Here is a 10,808-nt window from a genome sequence, read left to right as displayed (position 1 = left end):
TCGGTTTTGCTTTTGGTTTCAATTTAAAAATGTAGTTTTAATGAAATAACCACGGCATTGATTTTGTTTATCTTTTTACACCTTTTATTTAATTAATTTGCTGCTAGTATTTGCATTTTGTTTGGTTTTAGTTCACATACATATATATATGTATATATTTACCTAAGATACCAATACAATTTAATTGTTGATTATCTATTTTAATTAAATACCATAAATATCATATTTTACGTACACTAAACAGTTAAAACGCACAGTTAAAAAATCAATTGCGTTAGTTTAAATGTAGCAAATAATTAATATTCAAGTAATAAAAAAATGTGGAAAAAAATAAAAACAAACCATAATTGGCAATCTGTTCGATTAAGATGCTGTTTAAATCAACTGCAGAACAATTCGTGTTTGAACAATTCAATTTATCACAACAAAGTGAAACATACATATTCATATTCTCCTATGTAATTGTATGTATACTTATATCTAGCAGACACTTAACATTTGAGTATGAATACTTCTGGAAATCTGTGATAACTTTTGTGGGTTTACAGTCAGTTTTACATACGTTTAGATTTTGTATAGTCTTTGATTTGCATTAGCGAGAATTACGCGTGCTGACTTATATACTAGAGTCTAGCTTATACACTTAACGAACAACAATAAGAGTTGAGTTTGAGCTGTCGACTTGCGACTCACTCGGTTAAGTAAATGCATTAAAATGCCACAGTTATGTTGCCTCTTTTTTTTATATATTTTTTTTTGCGTGTCAGTGTCGGTGTCGGTGTTTTTTTGAGTCTGTGTTCTGGCCAAGTCAGTCAGAGCCCGCTGTTACTCTTTGCGGCTAGGCTAGTATTAAACGTGTATCGTGTATTCTTGGCGCTCCTGCTCCTTTTTCTCGTGATACCTAGGGGTCGCAGGCTGGTTAGTTTTTGCGGTTCAAGGTTCAAGTTCAAGGTTGGTAGACGCTACAGGCATGCAACAAACTACAGTCAAGCACTGGGAGCCCCGATTCTACAAATGGTCACTTACCTTGCCAACAGTGAGGTCAATTCCTCGCGATCCATTTTCGCCAGCTGCGCTTCGCTGGTGTTTTCCATCACGCGCTGCACTTCCAAGTCCAAGGCGCGCTGCTCCCGCTCGCACTCGGCCTGGTCGCCAAATTCGCGTGCGTCATGGAAACCCGCCGGCGGACGGAAGCCGCCGGACAAATCGCCGCCTGTCATAGCGGCTATGGAGGCGGCCAACGAGGCGGCAGTCTCAACCTCACTGCCAGCACTGCAACGAGGGGCAATGGAAGGAACAATATTTTCGTATTGTTTCAATGAATTTCAATTATAATTCGTTTCTTAATTTAAGTGTGCAATTTTCGCTGTGTATTTAATTTTCTCTGGGGTTTTCGATTCGGATTGTTTAGGGTTTAGGTACCTGAACTACCTGTTGTTACTACCAGGGCACTTTCGTCGCTCCAACGTCTGGTTTCCCGACTGCGATGCATGCTTCCGGCTGCGTTGTCCTGCGCTGCGCTTCTCCATCGGCAAGCCAATGTGCCGCGGCGTATTCAGTCGCCGCTCCAGAGCTGGCGAGCCCTGGTCATTGTTTGACTCGGTGCTTGAGTCGGGCCGAAACATATCTGTAAAATAACAGGCATTGGCTGCGAACGCATGGCCAAAATCCCGTGCGGCATACGCACCTACAACGGCGCGTCCGTCGCTGCTGCGCGAGGATTTACAAGGAACTCGATAGGTGGGCATATTGGAAAACTCGGCGCTGGGGCTGATGCTGGTGTCCGACTCAGACTCGGGCACCACGCCGGCATTGCCGCTTTTGGCGCTGCGTGCTCCACTCGACTTCTTGGAATGTCCGGACTGAGAGCCAGCTACAATGGTCATTGACTTGCTCAACGTGGACTCATCTGGAAGCGAGCGCCTTAGCATCTAGCTAAAGTCCATACACATATTTATAGTTTCTTACCATCAGTATTATAGTAGCGCTGTTTGTGCCAGCTGGACTTGCTCTTGACATGCCCGAAGGCCGCATTTGGCAATAATGGATAGGCCGTGGCATTTAGATTCTCGCCCTCCGGATGCCCAAATGTTTTGAACTGCATGGTGTAGTCATGCGGCGTTTGGGCAACCGGCCCGCGTGTAGGTGTCTTCGCCGGTGCGCCAGTCCGTCCGCCATTCACGCTGAACGTGGCATACGGTGAAATCTCGTACATTTCTAGGTAAGTCACGAGCGAAACGAACGGAATGCGAAGGGGGGATTTAATTGCTAGCTGCAGTTAGACACGTTACCAGCCTATGGACGCCACTCACCCGACTCATTACTCTTGTCAACCGTCTTGACCGGCGAGGCGCTGTACACCTGCTGATTGCGTCTATTCTCGTGCTCCTCCTTAAAGTCGCCGGGCAGCGCCCGAGACTCATAGCCCTCGGCAATGGGACCGCATAGGGTGCGGCGATGTTTGATTGTCAGTGCGCTGCAGAAAGAAGAAAATTGAAACCGCAGCTCGGCGATTAGACGTATAATTAAACGGAGCACTGTTAAAAATGGGAATCTGTTGACCAGAGCAACGAAATAAGTTACTTAGCTGTTGGGAAGTCGTTAAAATTGACAAATTGGATTTGACTTCCAACGGAATGGGTAAATATTATTGATTTTCTCTTAGCTGTGGGCATAATTAAAAAAAAAGGGACTCTTAGCAAGGAAATAAAAATGCCGTTTTTCATTTGATTTTTCGCTCCACTTTCACCTGATGTGCCACCGCCAGCCAAGTTAATTAAAGTTTAATTAACATTCGCAAGCAATTACATCCGACCAGCGGCTAGTCCCCCCGATATCCCAATTTAATTTGCGTCCATCCTCTCCCCCCTTTTGGATCCGTCCCCTGGTACTTACATCGTTATGATGGACACTGTGATTATGACAACGACAATAAACGTTGCCAACCAATCACCGCTGGTTGGATTTGTCACATTTATAAGATTGTTCATCAAATCATTTTCCGCGGGGAAAACTGGAGGCGGTGGTATAGTGTTGCCGTCAAGGCTCGTTGTGCTGAAATGATAATGCTCCGTCGTTTTGGCGGCATCGTTGGTGGCGGAGATGCGCAGCTGGTACCACTTGGCGGGCAGAAAGTCGCAGAATATTAAATTTTCACGATTCTCTTCGGCGTTCGATATATCCGATGTGACAACTGTCCAACGTATGTCGCCTGGGATCGAAAAAAAAAAACCAACAAGTAAATCAAGAAAAAAAAAACAAATATGTCAGTTTAATTTTTTTTCGGCCAAAAGGAAATTGTGCGTTATACGCCACGTTGCACGTGGCGCCTACTTCCGCAGTAAAAAAAATTGTATAAATATTTATAAATAAAAATACATGTTCATTGCTGAGTTAATTGAAAACGTAAATAATTGCATTAATTTAATTCAATTAAAAAAGTGTAATAAGCATAACACTTGGCGGGCCGAAACTTAAATGCTCTCGTAGATCTATAAAAGTTGATTTTATACAGTCAATATTTGTGAATAAGTTAAATAGAGTTGAGATACGCTATTTGTCCACTGTTTTTTTTATTTTTTAACTGAACCCAGTTTTTAATAGTGTTTGCTTTCAGCTTAAATGCTTATGCAACCTTTAAAGGTTTTTAGCTAAAATTATTTTTGTATGTATTATGATATGTTTGAGGTTGCTTTTTGAATAAATTATAGGCTGGCAATAAAGGCTTCATTTTTCTCAGATATTTATCATAATTAAAAATATTACAGCATAAAAGGCTTTTGTATTATATTTTTCTTTATCTGAATATCTTGTTTTAAGTCAGAAAGCAGAACTACACTACGACAAATGGACGTTGGGTGTGATATAAATATTAATATTGAGTTGCTGTTGGATTTGGATAAGTTTTAATACCCACTGAAAAAAAAGTGATGACTGTACATTTATTACATATTTTAACATACCAAGCGGGCGGTGCTCTATAGAGAAATGATGTATGCTGCAGCCGCCATTGTGCCACGATGACAGCTTTAAATTTACACAGGTTGCATTTGTGGCAATTAGTTCGTTGCCATTGGGCGCCTGGGAGGCTGTGTGGAATGGAAATTAGTATGGAAATGAATGCGTGTGGGAAATATTCAGCAGCAAGTGGCCGTTGTGGTCAACTGAAATTTGAATGCAGCCACAGAAAATGCGGCCGCAGTTGCTGCTCGACTGGTCCAGTTTGTACTTATGTATGTAAATGCAATAGGGCTGGGTACTCACCTTTTCCCTTGGTCCAGACATTAATTTCCTCGCTGGCCGCACCATCGCCCACCAAATTGTGGGCCGACATTTTTATAATGTACTGATTTCCGCACTTCAGGCCCGTCATCGTGTAAGCGTTGTTCTCTGGCAGCAGCTCCGTCTGTGACCAGCTGTCGCCGACGGTGTGATACGAAATGGTGTAGCCCTGCAGCGGTGCCCCACCATCGTCGGGTGCATCCCAGCTGACACGTATGCTGTCAGCGGATGCGTACTGCACGATGATTTGTGGTGCGCCGGGCGGCTTCATAGCAATCACCTGATATTGGATTTCGTCACTACCAAAGAGATTGTTTGCTGTGCAGGTATAATTTCCGGACAGGCTGCCTTCAACACCTGTCAAGCGTGCGGACCGACGCGAAAAGCAGATCAAAAGATGTAAATGCAAATATTTTTTTTTGCATTACAGCTCTACTTACGATGTATTCTTAAATTGCCCTCATTGGTCACCTCATAGAAGGGGCTAAAGGTGACGGGGCGATCACGCGTTAACCAACGCGCTCGCGGCGTAGGATTGCCTACAGCGAGGCACTCCAGCACGAGCCTGGTACCGATGGCCTTGCGCACCACCTGGCCAAATGAGGCGATGCGTGCAGGTGCTATAACAAACAAGCAACAGAGCAAACATAATAATGTTGTCTACCGTTAGCCGCACGGAATTCAAATGTTGATAGGGCTCTTGCGGTTATTTTGGCCAACATGGGCGAAATGTTAAATTTTAATTAAAACGAAAATCGCACAATCGCCTATAGTGTCGTCATTTGAGCCATGTGAAAGCGGTTTTAAAGCGCTGTAACGCCTACCTCGTGTATTTGTGGCCTGGGCCACCACCGATGTGGGCTCACCCTCGCCCACCGATGTGGATGCGGAGACCCAGAACTCGTACATTTGATTCTCGGCCAGGCTGCGTGCCTCGAATGTAACTGGATAGCCGTTCTCGTCAACGCGCACCATGTGAGCTGATCGCCAAAAATAAAAAACGAAGAAAAAAATATACATGCAATGCGTTAGCCACGCCCATTTTGGATACTCACTCTTGGTCTGGCCCTTACGACCCGCTTCGCGCGCATATACCGTGTAATGCGATATGATGCCGTTGCGATTCTTCGGCGGTAGCCATGAAATTAAAATCGAATCAGCCGTCAAGGCTGCAGCTTTAATGGCCGCCGGCGCATCGGGCACATCGTCATCGGTTTGGCAAAATAATGGCTGACTGGCCATGCCATCTCCGGTGGCCGTGTAGGCCAGAGCGCGTATCGAATAGTTGGTAGCCTTCAGCAGAGTATGCAGATACGTTTCCAGGTTCGAAGTTCGTTTTATCTCCAGTTTGGCGGGGAAGTCAACTGTGAAATTGAATTGATAAGCCATATGGTTATGCGATGAGTGACAAATAAAACCAAGACCAAGACTGCCTTATGGACATTAACTTAAAAAGGTCGTTGGTTGGAACCGCAAAATATTAAGCCGTTGGCCATTACGGCAAATTTTATATCCAACTCAATTTGACGGTGTCCTAAAGAGAAGTCACTTTGAGGTTAATCGACTTAAGTATTTGACAACTCTGGCTGCTTAGACCCTGTAAATAGTATCGATTGCCAAGTATGTACATTGATTTGATAAGCGGTGCCAATATCCACAACTTGCAGGCTCATCAATGTGCTGACGCACAGAGCGGCGCCAAAACCAATAAACCAAGCAACTAACTTGCCGCTTGTTACTGCTCACCCCTTGCCTTGCCCCTCCCACTTTTCACTTTCCACTTCCCGATTACCGCTTCCCATTTTCCGCTTTCCGCCATCCCCTGCCGTCAGCACAATCATATCGATTGGTGTTTACACAGCGCTCGTCGCTTGCAATATCAACAAAATCAGCGCCATAAAGTGCCAACTGGCAGCCACAAAATCTAGATAGCTAGTTGGATGCACTGGCCTGGGAAGCGTATACTCACTTTGATGCACTATGGGACGATATAAAATTTTATAGCCTTGTATTATGCCGCCATGGAATTGCAGTGGCGGCTCCAGCCACGATATCTTCAGGCTCTGCGACGACAGTGCCGAGCAGTTAACGTTTTGCGGTGCAGCCTCCGGCACTGCGAAATTGAAAATCGATAGAATATTCAATTTATATATTTTGAATTTTAAATTAATTATTTGGATTAATAATAGGAAGATCTTAAGAGAGATAAATAACACAAATATTAAATATATGGAATAAGATGTTCAATCCAACAAGAGGTTAGATTCCGACAACATATCAAAAAAAATGTGAAATCAGGAAAGAGATCGAATCGACTCTTCTGTTTTCCAAAATACTCCCCGTGGACAATTTTTTTAGTGCTGCGAAAGCTTTTAGCTTCTTCATTCTGTAAAAAATTAACAATCAAAGGCCACTTACCGCCTTCGGCTGTGGTGCCAAAGATGGGAGCACTCCAGGGCCCGGAGCCGAAACTGTTGAGAGCCCGCACGGTGACTGCATAGCGTGTGTACTTGCGCAGCCCTCGGAGAGTGGCCTTAGTAGTTGCCCAGCCGCTGACAATGACCGATTTGAGCGAGCTGTTCACCACGCTGATGTAGTTAATGTTCTGCTTTTCCTCGGTGCAGTTAACGGTGTAGCCAATAAGCTCGCCGTTCCATGACTCGCGTGGCGGTATCTGCAATTGGTGAGCATGAAATCGAGGGAAGCTGGAGCGCTGCAAGGGGAGACTGCTGCACACACCTGCCAGGTAATAATCAGCTCGCTTTCGCCACCCGTTTGCACCTGCACATTTGATGGTGCCTCTATGGGCGCCTCTTCCTGTGTTTTCAGCACTATCGGTTCCGTGTAGGCGCTACGCTCAATCTCATTGATGGCCTGCATGCGTATCAGGAATGTCGTCGCCGGGGACAGGCCCGACACAATGGCGTTCTCGCGTAGATCGCTGTCATAGCTAACGTGAGCGACAAAAAAATGGCAGAGCCTATCAAGGATTCATGACTACAGGAAATCTATGCACACACACCTGCGACTAATGCTCGTCGACGGCAGCGTGACATTGATGACATTGATGCCATTCCAGTCGCCGCCGGCGGCCCCCAGCGCGGCGTGCGACTGCAGATACTTGAGCGCTTGATATTGCACCAGGTAGCTGAGCACGGGCGAGTTGCCATCGAAGGGTCGCCGCCAGCTGAGCTTGACGGTGCGGGAGCCAACCTCGAAGACCTCCAGATTGGATGGTGTATCGGGTCGCTCCTGCACTGCGAGAAACACAATTTGCTCGGCGCGTCCATATGGATTCTCGGCTATGCAACGATATACGCCCGAATCATGGCGATCCGAGTGTCCAATGGTGAGTTGCGAGTCCACGCCTTTCTCCGTTTTCATCTCCGCAATGCTGAAGCGAAAGTTATTCAGATCTATGCGGCCATTGTTGTGTGTCCAGGCAATGCTTATGGGCTCATCGCCTTTCGCATGGCAATCCAATGTAACCGGATCGTTCCGACGTGAGCTGACATTACGGGCGGGCTGCTCGAAACGAGCCGGCTCTGTATGATGGATGGAGTTGAAAAGAGTTTGTAACCGTTGGTTAGCTTTGTCCTGGCTATAAAGCTGTCTTTCGCATTACCATTCACATTGATGCGTATTATCTTCTTGAGGCCGGCGCCAATTTCATTGGTAGCCTGGCACATGTAGAAGCCCTCATCATTGTCCGTGGCCAGATTAAGGAGCAGAGAATGATTGCGCATGTTAAGTGGCTTGAAGTCCTTGGAGGCTTTGCCTGCAAGAAGCGCTTTAATTAAACTAATTGCTACTCGCATTCAAATGCGTCTGAGCTAATTAATAATCCAGCGCTTAACTTTAGCGCTGGGTCTGCACGTTTAACCCATCCAATTTGAATGACTTGGGCCTAAGCCGCTTGGCCAGCAGATTGGCAAACTTACCCTGTCCTTTGAACCAGGTAATAGCTGGAATCGGATATCCTTCCGCCTCGCAATTTATCGATATTGTATTGCCCAACATAATGGCCGTATCCATGGGCTCGTATCTCCAGCGCGGCGCCACTGAAACGTGACCGGGAGACAGTGCCGAAACGTAACGAATGAAAGCGCACCAAGTAAACAACAAAATTAACAACTTGCTGTTTGTGTTTCTCTCTACATAGGACTGTATGTGTGTGTGCGTGATTGGGAGAGTTTCAGTTGTGTAGCCCGAAAAAGGGCAAAGTGCTGGCACAACTGGCGCACAAATCCTGCGTGATTTATTTTGAAATAACAGCAAAACGAACCATTGGATACAGCTTCCAACGGAGCTGGCACCCGCCCGTTATATTTCACCTGCTTTTCATGGCCCAACAAACTTACCGCGCACTTGCAGTTCCGCCGTGTAGTTCACCTTGGCAGCAGCATTGCTGGCATAGCAGGTGTATTTGCCGCTGTGTTTGGCGCTGATATCCTTGAACACCAGCAGTGAGTAAAACTCTTCCTTCTTCTCGGTAATCTTGTAAATTGAAACACACACATAAGATGCACCATCAGCAGTAGTAGCAGCAGTAGCAGTAGCAACAACAAAAATGTTTCACAAGTTGCGCTAAATGCAACGCTAGTTCGACATCTTCGGATTGGCAGCTCACCTGCAGGCTGAGGGGTATGACACTGTCATCCTTTTTCCAGCTAAAGTAGATGGGCATGTCGCCAGAGGATACCGCGCAGGTGATTTGCGCGCGTCCGCCCTCCTGCAGATTCTTGGGAAACTTGAAGGCCTCAATGACGGGCGGACCTGGTGAGCGATTAGCCAACGTGGCAGACATTAATGCGACATCCATCTGAAGGGGAGTCTCCTCTTCAACTTACTGTTCACATTCAATTGCATGTCGCGCCGCGCCTCCTCGCCCGCCCGGCTGCGCACGATGCACGTATAGATGCCCTGATCCCTGCCAGGCTCCACGTTCTTGATGACAAGCTGCCCGCCCTCCTGCACCGTGCTGAGCGTATAGTGTGTGCCTGAACCAAAAGGGATAATAAAAATGTGTAGAAAATACTGTCATGCGCTCGGCTGCATTTTCAGCTGCAACGACCACGCCCCTTGCCCCGTATCCCTTGGCCCCTTTTAATTCTATCGCAATTTGTCTTACTTGTTGTCAATTCCTGATGTGCCTTCTCCCAGCGAATTTGGTCAATAGGATACCCGGCAAACGGACAGCGCACAATAATGTCCTCTCCAGCAACGGCTTTTATGGGTCCAATGGCACGCACATACGGCGGTCCTGTAAAAATGTGTTTGCGTGTTTGTGTTCGTGTGAAAGAGCATTGCATAATTTATTAAATTAGTAACAAAATGCAATTAGGCGGATGCGTAGCGCCAATGCTTAATAATTCAAATTATATTCTGCTCAGGACAGATGCGACATTAATGCATAAAACGCATCCGTGGCCGGCGCCACAGGGTGCAATTTGTAGTGCCACTAATGCAGCACGTTGCGTGCGCAAATACGTTGCATAAATTGCAATATTCATAATTAAAAGGCCTGTTCCACAATGTGTACCGCAATACGCGACAGTACAACAGTGCGTATGCGTGATACTGCTGTTACATAACACATATCAATATATGGATTGGGCTTACATGTCCGCACTTGTTTGGTTGGCAACATTTTTAATATCTTTATAACTTATAACTAGCCAATTACTGAACTGTCCAACTTGATAGCAATCTTTTATTAAGAATTTATAAACATTTTATTTTTTTTTAAAATTTTTATCTCTAATTTCCAAACCCTTCACAGAGAGGAAAAAATCAATAAAAACCGGTTATTAAAGTTCGGTCGCGCTGGTAATGCTTGACTCGAGTATAAAATTCTTACTTCAAGCGTGACTTATTAAGTACCACTAAACTTTCATTAAATTTTGTTTGTTACGTTTTTAAGCATAATTCATCTCATTAAAAGGACGGAATAGTATGGAATCAAGTTTAATAACTCTAAAACAAATAACAAACTAGATTTTAAAAGCACCAAATAGATATCCTCCTTTTTACCCTGAAAGATGAATAAAGTTTAGGGCTATGCCTAATTTGTTCTTACAACAATTTTAGTTTGAGCTTGAAATGAGTTTATATATATCTTGATTATAGACCATGGTGACCTTAATATAAGATTGATCAATTCTTGATAGATTTAATTTAATCATTCTAATCTTAAGCAGAGCTGCTCCATTGAATGCAACTCAGGATTCGAAACTCAACCGAGTCATATCACAGGGGGGGGGGGGGGGGGCATCTAGTTCCTGTGCCGCCTGTCATTCGGTTTTGAAAGGCGTTATGCGATTCGGTTGAAAGGGGGACGCAAGCACACGCCATTTATCATCAATGCGGCCATTTAAATATCAAGTATACGCACACATACAGGCTGCAGGCAAGTGGAGGAGTGAGAGACAGCATCAATCATGAGGCAAGCCTAGGGCGGGGCACATGATTAATATATGTCAGATACGCATTCGTTTATGCATTATTAACACATTAAGATTGTATTA

The 10,808-nt window shown here is 45.1% G+C and overlaps 1 protein-coding gene across 4 annotated transcripts in view; it reads right to left on the bottom strand.

Moving 5' to 3' along the window:
* Positions 1 to 332: 332 nt before the first annotated feature.
* Dscam3 (Down syndrome cell adhesion molecule 3) overlaps positions 333 to 10,808 on the bottom strand; it is a 30,917-nt gene continuing 20,441 nt past the window's right edge. For 2 of the 4 annotated variants that reach the window (XM_064694284.1, XM_064694285.1), the window contains exons 14-35: positions 9,413 to 9,544; positions 9,132 to 9,281; positions 8,912 to 9,057; positions 8,643 to 8,778; positions 8,223 to 8,342; positions 7,907 to 8,059; positions 7,304 to 7,826; positions 7,021 to 7,231; positions 6,700 to 6,955; positions 6,251 to 6,394; positions 5,337 to 5,645; positions 5,106 to 5,261; positions 4,722 to 4,901; positions 4,264 to 4,638; positions 3,963 to 4,088; positions 2,896 to 3,211; positions 2,313 to 2,476; positions 1,969 to 2,217; positions 1,688 to 1,909; positions 1,432 to 1,627; positions 1,027 to 1,272; positions 333 to 901 (exon numbers count right to left, since the gene is read on the bottom strand). In XM_064694284.1, coding sequence (XP_064550354.1) covers positions 850 to 901; positions 1,027 to 1,272; positions 1,432 to 1,627; positions 1,688 to 1,909; positions 1,969 to 2,217; positions 2,313 to 2,476; positions 2,896 to 3,211; positions 3,963 to 4,088; positions 4,264 to 4,638; positions 4,722 to 4,901; positions 5,106 to 5,261; positions 5,337 to 5,645; positions 6,251 to 6,394; positions 6,700 to 6,955; positions 7,021 to 7,231; positions 7,304 to 7,826; positions 7,907 to 8,059; positions 8,223 to 8,342; positions 8,643 to 8,778; positions 8,912 to 9,057; positions 9,132 to 9,281; positions 9,413 to 9,544 — 4,562 coding nt within the window. In that variant the 3' untranslated portion in view covers positions 333 to 849. Of the gene's footprint in view, positions 963 to 1,026; positions 1,273 to 1,422; positions 1,628 to 1,687; positions 1,910 to 1,968; positions 2,218 to 2,312; positions 2,477 to 2,895; positions 3,212 to 3,962; positions 4,089 to 4,263; positions 4,639 to 4,721; positions 4,902 to 5,105; positions 5,262 to 5,336; positions 5,646 to 6,250; positions 6,395 to 6,699; positions 6,956 to 7,020; positions 7,232 to 7,303; positions 7,827 to 7,906; positions 8,060 to 8,222; positions 8,343 to 8,642; positions 8,779 to 8,911; positions 9,058 to 9,131; positions 9,282 to 9,412; positions 9,545 to 10,808 lie in introns of those variants that run through there. The other 2 variants (XM_064694286.1, XM_064694287.1) reach the window with 2 other exon arrangements.

Source organism: Drosophila montana, unplaced genomic scaffold (genome assembly GCF_035044405.1).
Source record: "Drosophila montana isolate Dmon_TW-CO22-7 unplaced genomic scaffold, ASM3504440v1 contig_3733_1, whole genome shotgun sequence".
Classification (NCBI taxonomy): Eukaryota; Metazoa; Arthropoda; class Insecta; order Diptera; family Drosophilidae; genus Drosophila; species Drosophila montana.
The sequence above is the reverse complement of the archived record's forward strand: the minus strand, read 5'-3'. Positions and strand labels throughout refer to the sequence as shown.